The sequence below is a fragment of the Schistocerca piceifrons genome, chromosome 4 (assembly GCF_021461385.2).
Source record: "Schistocerca piceifrons isolate TAMUIC-IGC-003096 chromosome 4, iqSchPice1.1, whole genome shotgun sequence".
NCBI lineage: Eukaryota > Metazoa > Arthropoda > Insecta > Orthoptera > Acrididae > Schistocerca > Schistocerca piceifrons.
In genome coordinates this window covers 99290183-99309360 of record NC_060141.1, presented here as the reverse complement: position 1 = coordinate 99309360, position 19178 = coordinate 99290183, and the positions used below count along the sequence as shown (strand labels likewise).

At 37.6% G+C, this 19178-nt stretch overlaps 1 protein-coding gene across 1 annotated transcript in view; it reads right to left on the bottom strand.

The window, feature by feature from the left end:
• Positions 1-927: 927 nt before the first annotated feature.
• LOC124795630 (beta-mannosidase-like) overlaps positions 928-19178 on the bottom strand; it is a 302941-nt gene continuing 284690 nt past the window's right edge. Inside the window, exon 15 of the mRNA XM_047259702.1 lies at positions 928-1179. Coding sequence (XP_047115658.1) covers positions 928-1179 — 252 coding nt within the window. The remainder of the gene's footprint in view (positions 1180-19178) is intronic.

The following is a 19178-nucleotide window of genomic DNA, read 5'->3' as shown; positions in this document are numbered from 1 at the left end:
ATTTTGTGGGAAAAAAAAAGAAAAAAAAAGTTTGGGGCACAAGCAAGATTTGAACATGGATCTTCCCCTTTACAGCCCTGCGACATGACCACATAATCATGATGTCTACACAACACTCCACAAGGCTGCACATCTTGAGCTGGGACCATTTGTTGTTTCTATTTTGCTTTTTTTTTCACAGTTCAGTACACCTTCCTGTTTTCATGGTTGATCTTTTTGGAAATTTGTGGTAAGTTCCTATGGGACGAAACTGCTGATGTCATCAGTCTCTAGGCTTACACACTACTTAATCTAACTTAAACTAACTTATACTAAGGACAACACTCACGCCCATGCCTGATGGAGGACTCGAACCACCGATGGGGGGGAGCCGCCCAAACTGTGATGATAAGACGCCTCGGACCACACGGCGGTTGATCTTTGTTCAGTTTTTGATGGGCTATCCAATGGGACATCTTAAGACTAAAACTGAGGGGAGTGTGATGGGGAGTTTCCCTTGTTAGATCTTCATCTCCTCAGAGTAAGTTCTGGCCAGTTTCGAGTCTCCTTGCAAAATACATAAACAGTTCTGATAATTTACTACATGAGTAGCCTTATTAGACTAGGACTGATCATAAGTGTTGCTAATTTGCTTAAAAGAAGTTATCATCAGTGACTGCCTGTGTGTCTAAACAAATAGTGTGCCTTGGTCCAGATCACTGAAATTTATGGAACATGTTATGCGAATGAATTAATGAAACATCAAGAATTTGCTCTTTGTGGTGAGAATAAATGTTTGACAGTTTTATTTATTTCTATTCATTAATTTCTTTTAATCTGTGTACAATGTGTTCATCATAAGTCTGAAATTAAAAGAAAACTCATTTTTCTGTGTCCACTGGATGTTATATTAAACATAATTACATTTACTAATATGATACAATGAGATTAATGAAATGAGCTCATGACAGATGTGACAGAAAGAGCACTTTCCAATTCACCAGCTGTTGTCTCCTGAGTTGTGTAAAACTGAAGTTCAGTGACTGGTTGGAGAATAATAAATCCATTGTCTGAGAAAAACCCATTGATATTTTCTGCTTCCAACCACACAAAAGGAGCTATAGCATTGGATGAAACAGTGATATTATATGTGTAAGTATCACTGCCAGACACTTGATATGGGCCAGTCACAGATGTTATCTGTAAGAGAGATTGAAATTGTAAAAAGCACATAAAAACAATATTTTATAATGTTAGTGGCACATCTTACACAAGTGGTTAGGAAAATGGTAACAATAGTTAAAACCAGAATGAATCTTCTAGTCTGCTGGATTGTGTACTGTTTTGAAACTACTTGGAAGATTGAGAGTCTTAACCCAGAACCTTAACCAAGGCCAGCACCTTGTAATCCACTAGGACAATGTAATCATGCAGGTGTGTGTGTGTATGTGTACTTGGTTCTGAAGAAGGACATTGTCCGAAAGTTTCATATTGATATTAGTCTTGTTTACATGCCTTATTGACCACTCAGTGTGTCATCCTCATGATTTTAATGTGTATCATTATTCCAGAATGAGGTTTCCACTCTGCTGTCTCAGTCCGGCACACAGTTTTAATCTGCCAGGAAGTTTCATATCATTATTAATACAAAACACACACATGCAAAATTAATTTGTCCCAGATGATTATATATTACATTTTTCCAGCACTGCAGCCCCACTGGGCCAAGCAGTTGTGTTTTGTTTCATCCTTTCCTCACAAATTTCTCTTAGAATTTTTGTTGCCAAACCCTCAAATTGTATGTCAGATTCTTTTTCACCTGTTTATTTTTCTATTATCTGAGTTTATTTCACATATTTACTTTGGAATTTTTAATTTTCCTTTCAGTGTGTAACTCAAGATTTATCTCTGTGTCCCCCCTTCAGTTCTCATTTATAGTTCTCTGATCTTATTTACTACTAAGGACTTGTTGTACATTCCCCCAGTTAGCAGCCGCTTTAGCATCTATTCCCAGAATAGCAAGGAAAATGTGTTCAAACACGTAATAATGCATAACCAGAGAATAAACACAGTATAACACAACTGGTAATTCCGGCATGGTTAGCTAAGTTACTCCAAGAATAAGTTTTGACAGTGACACAAACAGTTGCAGAATTTGGCATGAATAGTTACAGAATTTGCATGTTAGAGGAAGGAGAAGAAATAGGGAAATCACACAAATTACATGGAAAAATATGTCAATTCCAAATTTATATAAAAGTTTCTTACTACCACTTTCCAATTTCATGCTTGAAAAACTGGAGCATATAAATGAAATGTGAAGGTATTTCCTAACATAAAAATTTTTGCTTGTAGTAGACCTAATAGGCATTTGATATTGGTACTTCGTGACTTATATTCTGTTGTGTTGTTTATGTGAATGAGGTGCATAAAAATAACCATTTGTGCCAAAATAGTCTCGCTTCTTTGGGTTATTGTTAGGCTGTTGTAGGTAGTCCCACATGCGAGGCAGCATTTAAAAACAGGATGTGGGACTGGGTTTGGCTTTTGAAAGGCATACAATTGCTGCTATATTAGAAAGGCCTATTTCACTTTATCTAGCAGACAGTGACAAAATAGATGTAATCAAATCAAGGATAGATACTATTTGTATTAACAGCTTTTTCTGTATTACACAATGACATTTTGATTTTTCATGCAGCAAAACATTTGACGAACTTTGATGAGGTAATAGATTCTTACACAGAAAGTAAAGCACACCATGTAAAGCTGTAGCAAGATTAGAGAGAAAAAAATACTGGCACCTATCGGTTGAAGAAATGTGTGCCATCTTTCTTGTATCTTGTCTTTAATGAATTTTTGTCCCCTGTATTTAATTCTGTGCCATACAAAAGAAAAAGTTATTAACTAAACCACAATAAAGAGTGCAAATTTTCTGAAGAGTTCTTAATTTCTCAGTCACAAATAATCCCACCCACTATTAACAGTGAGTTTTTTTTGCTGGGGGTGGGGGGTCAAACCAGGCAACTGGGAGCAGGAGAGGCGCCACAGGACATTTTAATTTCTGCTGTCCTGAATATGGGGTTGATGGCTTCCATTGCAAAAAATACCTGTTTGAATACCACAGACCAAAATGCAGTGATGTGTGATAGAAGAATGCTGTATGAAAAGGTGTTGCACTGCACTTTGGCACACTTAAGAGGGAATAACATGTCTTACACTTCCTCAAATATATATATATATATATATATATATATATATATATATATATATATATATATATATATATATATAATTCTTAGAAAGATGTGTGCTGCAAAATGAACATATTTTTGAAAAATTTTGACATCCTATTGAAATGGATGAGGGGAGGAGGGGTGGGGGAGGTTGGGATGGGGGATGCACCACTATCAAATTTTTGCCCCCATTCAGATATATCATCTCTGAGGCTGCCCACAAATACTTTTGCCTCATCAGGAAAGAGGGAAGGAGAGGGAAAGATGAAAGGATGTGGGTTTTAAGGGAGAGGGTAAGCAGTCATTCCAATCCCGGGAGAGGAAAGACTTACCTTAGGGGGAAAAAAGGACGGGTATACAATCGCACACACACACACACATATCCATCCACTCATATACAGGCACAAGCAGACGTGTGTGTATGTTTGTGTTTGTTTGTGTGTCTATCGACCTGCCAGCGCTTTCGTTCGGTAAGTCACCACATCTTTGTTTTTATATATAATTTTTCCCACGTGGAATGTTTCCCTCTCTCTCTCTCTCTCTCTCTCTCTCTCTCTCTCTCTCTATATATATATATATATATATATATATATATATATATATATATATATATATATATATATATATATATATATATATGCCCATGCCAAGGGCACTCACATGGCACCCTCTTACACCGTTCTGTTTAAGGTCCATCTGGAGGAAACTTTCCAAGCTACATAAGATGATAATTTTTCCCAGCCTAAACACATTCTCTCCTGTGCACATCATGAGTTTCTCTTCAACCCAGCATGTCACCTGTTCAGTCATTGACTTGCACCCTGATGCTCCACTACCCCTCCCCCCCCCCTTCCTAAAAAAAAAGAAAAACAAATTGTCCTTAGTCCATATCCACCCCACTAACTGTCAGTCAACAGTTCTTGCATTTTAATAGCTTCCGTTCCCTTCACACTAAAAAGCATTTTCTTTACAGTCAGACCATCCATGGGCTGCAGTGCCAAAACACATTATAAACTGGGACAGAGGTTCTGTTTGAGCAAGGCTTCAGATCAGTCATTCAGTTTATTAAAGTCTCACTGACCATTTCATCCTTTATAGCAGCAGAATTCTGAGAGAACGTGCATTGCATGGAATATGAGTGTAGGCTCTGGAAAACAAATGAGCATCAAAGAGTGTACAATACTTCAGTCTGGCTGGTGTCCAGACACCAAGAAGACAGCTGGGTTGGTTGTCAAAATACTGTGTAAAAGAATCAGAATCAACAACACTTAAAGGGTACCATTAATCTCTTATACATCCCTTCCACACCAGAAAGTCACTCCTATACAGTCTAGCCGCTTGCGGATGAGTCATGTGCAGTAACAAACACGTCCGCAAACTGATATCTTGTGTCATATCTACACATCACCCTAATATTCAACACCCTTTCCCCATCTCCTACAAACCAGCTGCAAAGGACCACAGTCTCTTATAAACCAATACACAAGATTCAAACATCCTCTCTCAGGACTTTGACTGCCTAAATTGCTGGTCATTAAAATTGCAGCACCAGGAAGGGTAGTAAACAATGAATTTTACTTACTGTGCATGTAGTAATAGAAGGTCATTCAATAAGTAAACAGACAAACATATATAGTGAAGGTAATGTATAGTGCAGGAAACTGAAGCTTTTGTATTAATTGGCAACCTTGTAAAGAGAGTTAATCATTTGTCCAATTAATATTTACATAAAAGTAACATCTAAGGCCTCAGCTGTGATTGTGTGTCTGCTTGAAGAATGTGTATTTGATGAACAGGCTTCTGGGATCTGATTTATAACTATCAGAAAGTATACAACTGCCACAAATATATTCCCAGAAGGAGAAACAATAGGGCAGTAGTTGCATGAGCCATGTGAGATTTTATGCACAGGTGGAAAAGTTTAAACACGACCACAGAAGTGTAACTGACAAGCATTGTTCTGGGCATATGGTAGCAGTAAAAGCTTGAGCTTTGCAGGCTTGTATTTATTGGCTTATCCAAGAAAATCAATGACTTACACCTGAATGGATTGCTGAAAAATGTTGAGTAAGTGTTGGTACAATTCATTCCACCATTCAATACAAACTGAACTACCATACAACATGCGGAATGTGTGTCTCCAGAGAACTTACTGTTACCACAAAGAACAGAGATTTCACATTGGCATTGAGCTCAAAGACTGTAGCAGTACCAAAGGTGATGCATTTTTTGGCAGGATTTCAAACACTAATCAAACTTGAACACATCAATTTGAGCAAGAGTTCAAGTGTGAAAGCAGGTGTTGCTAACACACTGAATCACCTGTCCATAAGAAGTTCAAAACTCAACCATAGGCTTGCAAAGGTCATGTTAATCATCTTTTAGAGTTCCCATGGTCCAATGGTCTGTGATTTTTGGAAGAGCAACACTACTCAGGTGTGACTGAGAGCAAAGTCAAGAAGATACAGCTCCAAACTAATCCACAATTTTTTTTCCAAATCATTACTGTGCTGAGTCATAGTGCTGTCAGAATGATGTCAACAACAATTAAGTTAATGAAGAAGTCATTGTCATCTCACCCAAAACAATTCATCAGTTAAAGTCAAGCATCAAGACAATGTTCATTTTCATTTCCTTTTTTATGTAAGAGGGACAGTGCATTCATAGTTCACTCCACCACATCAGATCATTAACTATGTTTTTTCTATTTGAAGGGTCTGTGAAGATCGCATAACAGGGGCTGGTTTTGCCACCATGACACTCCTCCTGCTCATACATTTTTTCTTTAAAATAGCATACTTCCTTGCCCCATACATCATACTCACCTGACCTAGCTCCATGCAACTTATTCTTGTTTCTACATATGAAGAGCAGCATGGAATGACACTAGTTTCATCAGTTATAAGCAGTGAAGAAAACATGATGGAGGATCTGACAGCCATGACTGTAAATGGCTATAAAAATACTGTGCCTTTGAAGGTTTGTGCTGTGTGCAGTGCAATAAAATGTTTCAGCAGTGTATTGTCATCCTTAGTGCATCTTTTCAAATTTTTCCATGTAAAAGTTGGCCATTACAGGTGATGCAGGTGAGCCCATTAGAAACCCATCTGCTTGTTTATAGTAGTTTCTGGCATGCAGGAAGTATGTTGTGTCAGTGATGGAAGAAGTTTACTTTGGAAAAATGTGTCTCTATTAGGAGCCCACATGAGTCACTGCAGCCAGTACATTAGAAATTCAGCACTCTTTCTGGGCATCCTAAAACCAATTAAACAGACCCAGGGGATAAACTGATGAGTTTTGATGCTGTTTTTTCGTTGATTGTGGTTGCTCTCCAAGAGACACTGATTTACTGGAACAACATTTTCAGCCTTACATGTAAAGTAAATCTCTAAAGTGCCTATATAAATATTTTTTCCTTTATTATTTTGTTTTACTCATTATATTTAGTAGTAAATATCAGTACATTCAAGTGGTACATCTACCTGAACATGAATATTTCAATGTATTTGTATATAAGAGAGACTGTTTTTTACTACTGCAACTGAACAATCGAGTGGTAGGGATGAAGAACAAAAGAAAGTGACTAGTGACACAATGATGAGACATGTGTGTTGGTTTTCGCATGTGAGGGCACAAATAAATCATTTAAATATATATGTGCACCATGCTGATGGAATTGCAGAATGACATAAGTTCATACTGAGTAAACTGTGAACTGAGTGTTCTGATTTTATGCTTAGATGAACTAAGATAGTTTTCATGTGTGCAATGGATACAAATTGGTGGGACACTGGTGAAACAATGAGTGTGCAGGATATCAGGCTTGAGTATTTCCAAGATTGAGCTTTGATGTGAGTTAAGCCTTGAACTACATTGTATCAATCATTAAACTGAAACTGTTTGATGGGTGCCACTGAGTGGGACACTGTATAGGGACATATATTCCATAAATACATTAGTGTTGCATATTTGAAACTGTGCATACTCTGGAACTTTAGTCCCTTGAAATCAAGTTCACAATGACAACTGCAACAGTACAGAAGTCCTATTTTTACGCATTACAGATGTATAATGCATCTGGAGATACAATTTTCAAAGCAGAATCACCAAATATCAACATAAATGTCATTGTCACAACACTATCTCTTCAAAGAGATGAGGTGCAACCAAAATAGAGAGTTTTCAAAAAGACTGCTAAATAAGATCCAGTTCTCAATTTCAACAGCAGTGTAATAGGTCTACCTGTTTTCTCTTTAAAACAAGATGTTGTTGTGTACCAGTCATAGCATAGTAATTTGTTGATCTATGACAACATTGTTACTGTAACACTACCAACATATAAATGTAGCATTTGCTACACATCCCTTGCTAAAGTTTTTGATTATTTGTAAAAGAGTACTTACTCATGTTCCCATTCATTTGGTTCATTAACCATGTTTCATAGATTCTAACTTCCCATGTGGTTTTTCTGAAGTGAGCAGATTTGTAAACCACCATTATACAATGTGCATAAGAACTTATCCTAGATGTGCTTTGTTCTGATTAGCCAAGAACACAACCAGTCTGGTACTTGAAACTGAGGGCTGATGAACACTTGTCTGAGGCTGGCTTGTTTACAAAATTATAAGTTGCACATGTTGTGGACATCAGTACATTTAGAGTAACTGAGGGCACTTCTGGGCCCACACATACTTATTCAACATTACTGGTGCAATATACTTGTGGGAACTGTATTTAATGTCAGAGAATGATGTTTCTCTTAATTTTCTTGAAAATACTTTTTGCAAGCAAGTAAAGTTATAGGGTGAGTACATAAGTACAGTTAAACTGATTTTGAGCTGAACAATATATTTAATTTAATTCTTTTAGACTATAATCTCACATCTAGAATGAAACACTGTTAAACAGCACACCTAAATTCATTCAGTGTAACTAGTGAGATTAGGTCACCACTTGATTAGACAGTCATTTATGTTAGATGGTCATTTAACTATTCAAATTTAGATTGGGCACTGCAGTTACATATTTTCTGCATGACGGAAACAACTATGAACAGGTTAATGAATTTCTTATGGGTGTGCCCCTATCATGTGTCATGGCAAATATTTAACTGGAAGAATTAGAAAATACTGCATTTAGGACATTGCCTCAGCTACCTAAACATTTCTACAGACATGCTGATGACACATCTCAACAAGATCCATGAATTGATTAAGCTCTGTCTAAGAGAGGTATCATTCCAATGTTTCAACCATCTGCAAAATAAGGAACATTCTGGGCAATGTGAAATGTTACCTCAAATTTTGTTCACCTGGGTCTAGCACATTCCGTGTGAATGTGGAAAATCTTACATTGGACAAGTGCAAGGCTCTCTCTCTCTCTCTCTCTCTCTCTCTCTCTCTCTCTCTCTCTCTCTCTCTCTATCAAGAGAAAAAAAATGTTCCCTGGCTGAGCATAGCCCATCGGAAAAGCACCTCTTCAATTTCTAAAAGATGTCTGCCTTCTGCTTAGCTAATCATTGCTTAGACAGCATTATTAAGGAGGCAATCAAGATACGAGTGCTGACAAATCTTGTTAATCACGATAAGGATTTTGCCCCCCATCAGAATTCTGAATTGTTTATTAGTCTCATAAAATAAATAATCAAATTCATTTGATTCAGGTACAGGAGACATGTCAAAAGTTTGGTAAAATATACCGTAAACATAGAAAGCTGATGTTTACATACAGCATCATAGTAATAACACAATTTTGTTTTATATACACAAAAGGCAGAGATAATAATAATAAAAATAGTATCTAAAAATCTAACACTAAATTACCCTAGCTCAAATCATCATGGCATCCTCTAAAAATTCTTCTATCAAATAGTAACATTTCTCCCCCAGCATCTGATGTAGCCTTATTTTTAGGATCTCTGGATTAAAAGTAAATATATGTTTGCCCATTAATTTGTTACATATTGTCATCCCCATATAATGTGGAGCCTGTTCAAATAATTTCAATTTATATGTGAGAAGCATAAAATTATTTTTATTTCTTGTGTTTTATGTGTGGTTAAAATGATTTTCCTCAAATAATTTTTGCCTGCTATGTAGGAAGATAACAATTTCATAAATTTGTATGGAGGATACAGTTAGGATTTACAGTTGTTGAAATAATGGGTGATAAGATTCTGTTTTCTGTGCAGTACACATGTATCTGATAACTCTTTTCTGAAGTTTCAGTATGCGAGATACTCTACTTGAACTTCCTCAGAAAATTACACCATACCTAATGACTGATTCAAAAGAACTATGGTATGCTATTTTTTGTATACTCATGTCAATAGAATTTGCAAGTATCTGCATTGCAAATGCAAAACTGCTTACTTTATTTGATAAGGATTCAATATGTGTGTTCTGGTTCAAGTTCTTGTCCACATTTAGTCCTAGGAACTTGACAGTATCAGCTTCTTCCATAAGTTGATTATTGCGTTATATTTTAAGCTCTGCACATTTTGAGTGTTTGGTTTGGAAATGTACCATATGGGGTCTTGCAACATTCAGTTTCAACCCATTCAACTGGAACCAGTTTTCTAGGGTGTCCAGTGTGCTCACAATGAAGTTTGGAATTTTTTCTGCATCACCATCTTCAATTAAAACAGAAATATTGTCTGCAAACAGAACTGATGGGGAATTGATATTTGTGGATAAGTCATTTACATAGAATAGAAACAAGATTGGCCCCAAAAGGAGCCTTGAGGCACACCTTGTGATACAGTACTCCATTTCGAAAAATACTTCACCACATGTGAAGTGATAGTTACCCTTTGTTTTCTGTTCTACAGGTATGATGTAAGCCATTTGAGAGTATTGCCCCTAAGCCCATATTTATATAATTGGTAGATAAGCAAGGCATGGTTTACATAGTCCAAGGTTTTAGTAAGATCACATAAAGTACTAGCAACTTTACTCATCTGGTCCAGTGCTTTCCATATCTTTTCAATAAAGTTATTTACTGCATCCAGAGTGTTTTTTCCTGGTTGAAATCCAAATTGATTAATAATGATATCTTTTTCACAATAAAATTTTGTATCTGGTTTGCTGCTACTTTCTCAAACACTTTCGGCAAGATTGGAAGAATAGAAATAGGATGATAGTTTCCCATATCTTCCCTCAACCCTTTCTTGAACAGAGGTCTGACTTTGGCATACTTCAACAACACATCAGGAAAGCACCCCTGTTTAAAAGATTGCTTAATTGTTTTAGGTAGTGGAGGTGCTATTATGTGGTACACTGCTTTAATCACTCTAGTCAGTATCCCATCCCACCCAGCTGAATTTTTATTTTTTAATGATAATATAATATTTTCCACATACTTTATTGAGACTTTTTTAAAATCTGTGAGATACTCAGCTCCTTGCTGGAGTCCAAAGGGGTTTACTTTACTCTGATACTCTATTATATCAACATCTGGCTTTGCCACATTTATGAAGAATTAATTTAAACACTCCGATATTTGAGCTGGGTTTACAATAAGGCTATAATTTACTTTAATCCTAGATATTTCGTTTCTATTAACTCTAACATCTAACTCTGATTTGACAACAGACACACTGCCTTTGTTTTACTTTTATGTTGTGAAATGAACTTGTTGTTTGTCATTTGCTTGTCTGCTTTCACAACTTTTTTGATGGTAGCCTTATAACAGCTAACATATTCAGTAAAATACATGTTTTTATTATATTTCAGTTCATTATGTAGTTGCCTCTTCCTAACACTAGAAATTGTTATACCCAGAGTTATCCATTTAACTTTACCAGTGATTTTGTTACATGTGGTTGTAAATGGAAAAGTTTCATTAAACACCCTAAGAAAACTGCTTAAAAATTTGTCAAAGATACTACAACTTGAAATAAAGCTATCACAAAGCCATTCAACCTCTCTTAACGTATTTATAAATACAGTTAAATTTTTTTCATTGAAGTTCCTTTTCATAGAGCTCCTGTTACATGGAATTTCTTTGTTAATTTTTGGTAGTTCAATCAATAATGAGGAGTGGTCAGAGATTCCTAGATCCAAGCAAAATTTATGGACATCTTCAAATATATAGTTGGTTAGGATATTGTCAGTACAGGTTGCTGACTGTGCATTTACCCTAGTGGCTTGCTTAATGTTTACTTTCAAGCCAAAACTTTTTGCTATGTCAGTGAATTTGGACACATCATTGCTTTCACCTAGGATATTAATGTTGAAGTCAGCAGCTATTACAACCTTTTTTTTCTTTCTCTTTGTTTACATTTTCAAGGAGGCACTGAAATTTGGCCTGAAAAGCTTCAATTGCAGCTTTATCTGGTACTCTAAACAGAAACTACTATGATATTTAGGTCCCTTAACTCGATCAGCAGCTCTCAAATATACTATATTCATTAAAATGATTAAAATCATTTCTTATTACATATTTTATATCAGAATGAGTAAGTATGCAAGAGCTTCCAAGTGATTTTTCATGTCTACAAAAGCTGTTTGCCACTTCAAAATTTCTGATTTTGTTAAGAATTTTAATATTATCACATGTAAGCCAATGCTCATTGAGACAAATAACTTTGATATTTTTACACTCTGAAAGAATAATTTATAAATCGTCCATTTTATGACTTTTGTTTTGAAAGTTGGCACTTAGACCGTTTATATTCAAGTGCATTATGTAGGAACATCGTTTCTTATTTATGGTTTCAAGCAGTATGTTCTTTCTTGGGTACCATTTCGGTCTTGCTGTTTTAGTTACCAAATGCTGTTTCTCATCCCCATCATTCCTTATAAGTTTCCCCCATTATTCAGAATTTTTCAAGCATCAGCAAACATTTTACAAAGAATTTTTGATCCTAATCTGTTTAAATGAAGACCATCTTTACCCAGGCATTTATTGCTTAAGAACTTATTTGGATTTACATACACGGCTCCCATATCATTACAGCTTTTGTTTATATCACTGTTTATTCTTGCTATAGAACTATCACTCATGGATCTACTGTAGACAATACCACTCACTACAATTCTAGATGTCTTGTAGGTGTTTCTAGCAGACTGAATTAAATTTCTTGTTTCATTTACAATTTCCTCTTCAATCTTCCTTCTAAGGGAATTTGTACCTACGTGGTTGAAGATCTCAGGTAATTCTTCCGAGATGCCTCTGCTGAACCATCCTGTGAGTTGTATATGTTGTTAAAATGTCTCTTCAATTGATGGGTCTTGATGCCTGGGTGAACATCTATTATGGAATTTGTCAGTGCCACATTTTGGAGCAGAGAATTGCCTATAACAAGGAAATTACTGTTTTCGTTCTGTTTTATGTTACTGAGGCGCATTGAGTTCTTTTTTCTGTATGTTACGCTTGTTCACTTATATTTATTTGGAGTTTTTGTGATTTCTGTGCTAGTTTCTTCTGTACATGTTACAGGCGCATTGTTTTGAACAGATGTATCAATCCATGTGTTTTTCATGTTATTTTCATAAATCGCCTCAACTTTTTCACAAAAACATTTTCTTCTGCTTTTCAGGTCACAGTTTTCTTGCTTCTGCACTGATAGTTCTGCTTTTAAAATGTGAATGTCACTACATAGGATTTTGATAATTTCTTCCTTTGAGCTCACAGTGGAAGCTAGTTTCGCTTTCTCATTTTACAAACACTCTAGGTATGACCAGTGAATATCATCACTTACAAATTTTAAACATATTTTTGCACATCTTTCATGCAGCTAAAAGTTGCGTTTAACACACAAGATTCCTTTTCCAACCTGTTTCTGATACGTTTTACATGATACACTGTTTAATTTTTACCTATTTACAAGCACTGTGTCACTACACTTTTCAATAGGTGCCATCTTGCCATCTCACCAGAGCACTGAAATTAGTCTTTGAAGCAATAAGATGGGAGAGACAGCAGTTGTAGTGGTTTTCCTACTTCTATTTTCTTCTTTGGTTGTCCTCAGTGTCAACGTACTGCATTGCTACACTGGCTGAAAAATGGGATTTATAATTTGGTCACTGACTACTGTAAATAATGTAGCCGCCATATGTACTGTTGCGTTTCACAGTATTTTACTTTAACTGTTTACTACCCCCCAATATTATACAGTTATATGACCAGTGCACTATTGTTTAAAATTTCCATAAGCCTCATTAATAGTTTGCACGTGAACCATCCACATACTGCTACAATAGTTTAAAGTTGAACAACTATGAGCAATAGAAGCCTAACCACAAAGTTCACAGTTCTTGAGGAATAATCAGGTATGTATTGAGCAGACACTGCCACTGTTTTAACACCCAGCCTAATTGTGTAACACTTATTACACTGTTAAGTTGAGGCATTGTTGTCGCTCTAACCAACGCAGGTGCCTCGTCTGACACTCGGCTGTGGATTGACTGACTCATGACCAAAACTTGGGCCCTTATATGTAATCACAATAATAGGTACTGAAACTACACATTGTTCAAAGTTAAATCTACAGAAATTACAATTAAAACTTAACTCATTTAATAAACTGAATACATTGAAAGTTTCATTCCTTTTAACAGTTTCTCCTACTACAAGGTTTAGGCTGAAATATTTGTTTAAATCATGAAATTAACAAATATCATTATGCAAACAATACATCTGATAAAACTTTTAAATACTTTGAAATTAATTAAGAGCTGGCTTTGCTTACATGTTTTCAAATAGAGCCAAATAGATCCTTTAAGAATACTATTAGTTGTTCCTCCAAATGTTTATAATTAGTGCATAATTTATATTTGTTTATAAGTCAACGACAGAATTTAAGTTACAAAACAATAACTGATTTCACCCTATAACAAAAGGTACTAACTATTAATAGTCAAAATAAATTAGAAACTCAATCACATACATAAAACTAGGCACAAAATTAGATCTGGTGTTATTTACTTTAAAAATGAGGGCCAACCTTTCTCTTTTATGAAAATGCAGACTATGGTCACGTATCTTAATAGTAATTAGTCAAAAATGAAAAAAAAAATGAATTTTGAGGAGGCAGATGGCAGAACAAGAGGGGAATTAAAAATATCCCAGCTTGCTTTGTTACACAGTCTGCATTGTGTATGGAGCCATGTATGGCAGATGCAAGTTGCTAGCTACATAAACAACTGGCCAGACTGCTATAAACTGTCGTGGAGCAGCTGTTATGTGATTTAAATACCTGTGCTGATACCTATATATGGAGACTAGTTTGTAACAGACTGGCACTTTGCCAGGAAGTGGAAAGGCAGACATCAGCATTTCTGAAACACCATGCCCACACTGCCATCTTACATGGCAAGAAACCCATGAATATTTTATTGTATAAAAACGTCACCAAGAATGGATTCACTGATTAACCAATATGTTATGTACACTCAAGAGTACTTAGAAGGTGATAAGATTGCTTAGCTTTCTGAAAAGTTCTTTTTTTTTCTTTTTTTATGGGGGGGGGGGGGGGGTTCCTTTGATCCCACATTTCTCATTTTGACCACATTCTCTGCTACCTTCTATCCCACTCACATGTCCACCTCTGCAGCCATGCCCTCCACATCAACTCATAAAGCCATACTCTTGCTTTCCTTTCGGTGGTCACAATCTTCCTTTGTTCTATTCCTCCCTCCCAAGCCATTTCTGCACTCATTAGGCACCATCTGCAACTCTTTCTGCCTGTGTCAGAGAGTGTGAACTGGTTATACATTCCTTATCAGTCACAACCTGCCTATCCCTACCAGTTTACCAGTTATCACCTGTTCTTCCTTCTACCCCTTCAGTCCCCTCCCACCCCTGTGCCCCCCCCCTCCCCCAAAAAAAAAAAAAACTTTCTTCACCCATCCAGTACACCATGGTCAACCTCTTACCACTGTTTGGTGGCCCTGTCACTTCAATGTATTTAGCTGGGACCAAACATTTTTTAATAATTTTTTGGAGAACTAGTGTAGCAACAAAACTATTTGTTGACTTTCACTTCAGAATAGACTGTACTATATGTGAGTGCAGGCTTTCTTGGTGAATTTCATATATGACTTCTTCATGGGTTGTCAGCCGAGTAGCATCATTGTCTCGCTATGAGACAATGGTGCTACTCAGCTGACAGCCCTTGAAGACTTCATATAAGACTGTACTATGTTACTTCATTACTCAAGTAACCACTTTATCACAAATTAGGTTCCAATGGCATATTTATTAGAAAAAACGCTTTGACAACACTCTCTTTAGGTGAATAAAATATATGTCATTCACTTGCTCACACACTAGGATTATCTGAGTGTTGCAACTACATCCTGATCTTCAACTGCTACTTGCTTTTATGGTGACTTCTTTCCTTCTCATCCTGAATGGTGAGTCTCCCCTGACCTGCAGTTCTGGGTGACTTTCCCAAAATCTACCCCTTTTCCTAGACCTCTCCATTTCTTTTCCTTCACCCTCCTTCCTTGCCATTTGACCCTTCTGCCTGAAGAAGCAACCACTGGCTCTGAAAGCTTTCCAGTTACAACAGCCTTTTATGTGTGTGTTCTGCCATTGCTTGATGAGAGATTTTTATCTACCCAATTAAATAATTTATATCTAAAAACAAAGATGATGAGACTTACCAAACAAAAGTGCTGGCAGGTCGATAGACACACAAACGAACACAAACATATACACAAAATTCAAGCTTTCGCAACAAACGGTTGCTTCATCACGAAAGAGGGAAGGAGAGGGAAAGACAAAAGGATGTGGGTTTTAAGGGAGAGGGTAAGGAGTCATTCCAATCCCGGGAGTGGAAAAACTTACCTTAGGGGGCAAAAAGGACAGGTATACACTCGCGCGCACACACACACATATCCATCCGCACATACACAGACACAAGCATGTCCAGGGCCTCGCTGCGATGGAGCACTTCCTTTCATGCCGATCACCTGCCACCCTACCTAAAACCTCTTTCCTCATTACCTTAGCCAGCTTCATCCTGACCCACAACTTCTTCACTTTTGAAGGCCAGACATACCAACAATTAAAGGGAACAGCCATGGGTACCAGGATGGCCCCCTCGTACACCAACCTATTCATGGCTCACTTAGAGGAAGCCTTCTTGGTTACACAGGCCTGCCAACCCAAAGTTTGGTACAGATTTATTGAAGACATCTTCATGATCTGGACTCACAGTGAAGAAGAACTCCAGAATTTCCTCTCCAACCTCAACTCCTTTGGTTCCATCAGATTCACCTGGTCCTACTCCAAATCCCATGCCACTTTCCTTGACGTTGACCTCCATCTGTCCAATGGCCAGCTTCACACATCCGTCTACATCAAACCCACCAACAAACAACAGTACCTCCATTATGACAGCTGCCACCCATTCCACATCAAACGGTCTCTTCCCTACAGCCTAGGTCTTCGTGGCAAAAGAATCTGCTCCAGTCCAGAATCCCTGAACCATTACACCAACAACCTGAAAACAGCTTTCGCATCCCGCAACTACCCTCCCGACCTGGTACAGAAGCAAATAACCAGAGCCACTTCCTCATCCCCTCAAACCCAGAACCTCCCACAGAAGAACCACAAAAGTGCTCCACTTGTGGCAGGATACTTTCTGGGACTGGATCAGACCCTGAATGTGGCTCTCCAGCAGGGATACGACTTCCTCAAATCCTGCCCTGAAATGAGATCCATCCTTCATGAAATCCTCCCCACTCCACCAAGAGCGTCTTTCCGCTGTCCACCTAACCTTCGTAACCTCTTAGTTCATCCCTATGAAATCCCCAAACCACCTTCCCTACCCTCTGGCTCCTACCCTTGTAACTGCCCCCGGTGTAAAACCTGTCCCATGCACCCTCCCACCACCACCTACTCCAGTCCTGTAACCCGAAAGGTGTACACGATCAAAGGCAGAGCCACATGTGAAAGCACCCACATGATTTACCAACTGACCTGCCTACACTGTGAAGCTTTCTATGTGGGAATGACCAGCAACAAACTGTCCATTCGCATGAATGGACACAGGCAGACAGTGTTTGTTGGTAATGAGGATCACCCTGTGGCTAAACATGCCTTGGTGCACGGCCAGCACATCTTGGCACAGTGTTACACCGTCCGGGTTATCTGGATACTTCCCACTAACACCAACCTGTCAGAACTCCGGAGATGGGAACTTGCCCTTCAGTATATCCTCTCTTCTTGTTACCTGCCAGGCCTCAATCTCCGCTAATTTCAATTTGCCGCCACTCATACCTCACCTGTCTTTCAACAACATCTTTGCCTCTGTACTTCCGCCTCGACTGACATCTCTGCCCAAACTATTTGCCTTTACAAATGTCTGCTTGTGTCTGTGTATGTGCAGATGGATATGTGTGTGTGTGCGCGAGTGTATACCTGTCCTTTTTTCCCCCTAAGGTAAGTCTTTCCGCTCCCGGGATTGGAATGACTCCTTACCCTCTCCCTTAAAACCTACATCCTTTCGTCTTTCGCTCTCCTTCCCTCTTTCGTGATGAAGCAACCGTTTGTTGCGAAAGCTTGAATTTTGTGTGTATGTTTGTGTTCGTTTGTGTGTCTATCGACCTGCCAGCGCTTTTGTTTGGTAAGTCTCATCATCTTTGTTTTTAGATATATTTTTCCCACGTGGAATGTTTCCCTCTATTATATTCATACAATTAAATAATTTTGTCAACAACTCCAATAAGGATATATATGCACCAACATGTAGGCAAGGGATTAGTGTGGTATTCACATCTTTCTGATGTGCAAGCAGTAAATGCTTCATTGTGAACTATGGCGACATTACTACCAAATGCATACAAACAGGGTGGTGAACATCCAACATTCTAGACTGTATGGCCTTTGAATAGAAGCTTTTTGATTGGCCCTTATATTTTTGCATTGCATGGAACTGACTTTCCTAATCTTAAGGAACTATTTGATAACCTGTTATTTGACCAATGCTGTTTTTTCACATCTTTTTAGACAATTATTAGCCAAGTGACTTGAAGTTAAACACCAAATATCCTACTTGTAGTGATGCAGAGGCTTTACTTATGATGTAGTCATCCAGGCAGCAAAAGAAATGGTCGTTCCACATCAGTATGAATTTATTCAAGACTTTATGTAGCATGTTTCTTTCTACAAGGATGCCCTGTGCATTTGTTACTGGACTTACTCTTATGTTTTCACTCACTTGTCCTCTGCACATCCATATGATTGCAGTCTATGAGCTAGATTGTAAGGTTTGTTTTTTGTTACACAGGACTCTGGACAGCACACGCCATCTATTCCTTGAAGTAATTACCTAGTAGTTGATTTGTAGTTTGTGGTTCCATCATCTGATGTTAATAATCCCAAATATTTGTATTTGATAATTCTCAGTGAATGGATTCAATAAACATCATCAGGTAGGCTGGATATATAGTAATCAAAGTTTCATTGTATGAATTAATCCTGCTGATATGTAAGTCAACATTCTGTCAGACTTCCCTCAAATGTTCAAACCAGAGGATGAGGTTTCTTCCCTTCATTATTGTTTTGCAGAATGCTATGAAGTGCACATGCAGACCAATCCACTTGTTACCCTAGCATGATGATGTACACACCTCAATGTGCCCTTTTTCTGTGATGCAGAAATTCTTTTCAATCAATGACAAGGGTGACCTACTTTATCAGTGAACAGCCTGAAGGCTGAAGAGTACACACAAAATTTTTTACTCTATCCAGCATGTATACGCAGACAAGGAAAAAAAATTCCTGGATTTCACCCAGATTTCCCGGTTAAAAATACACTTTCTCCCAGGTGAAAACACACTTTTCCCGTATTAAGTGACTGTATATATTCCCTCAGTACTGTAAAACTTATCAATCCTTTGAGTGGTTGTGGTTTCATACACGGATGTGGAATTTCCTGGCACTTTAGGAAATGAAACTCAGGGAAAAAAAAACATGTTTTGGAAAGATCTTTGATGTGCAGTGACATGT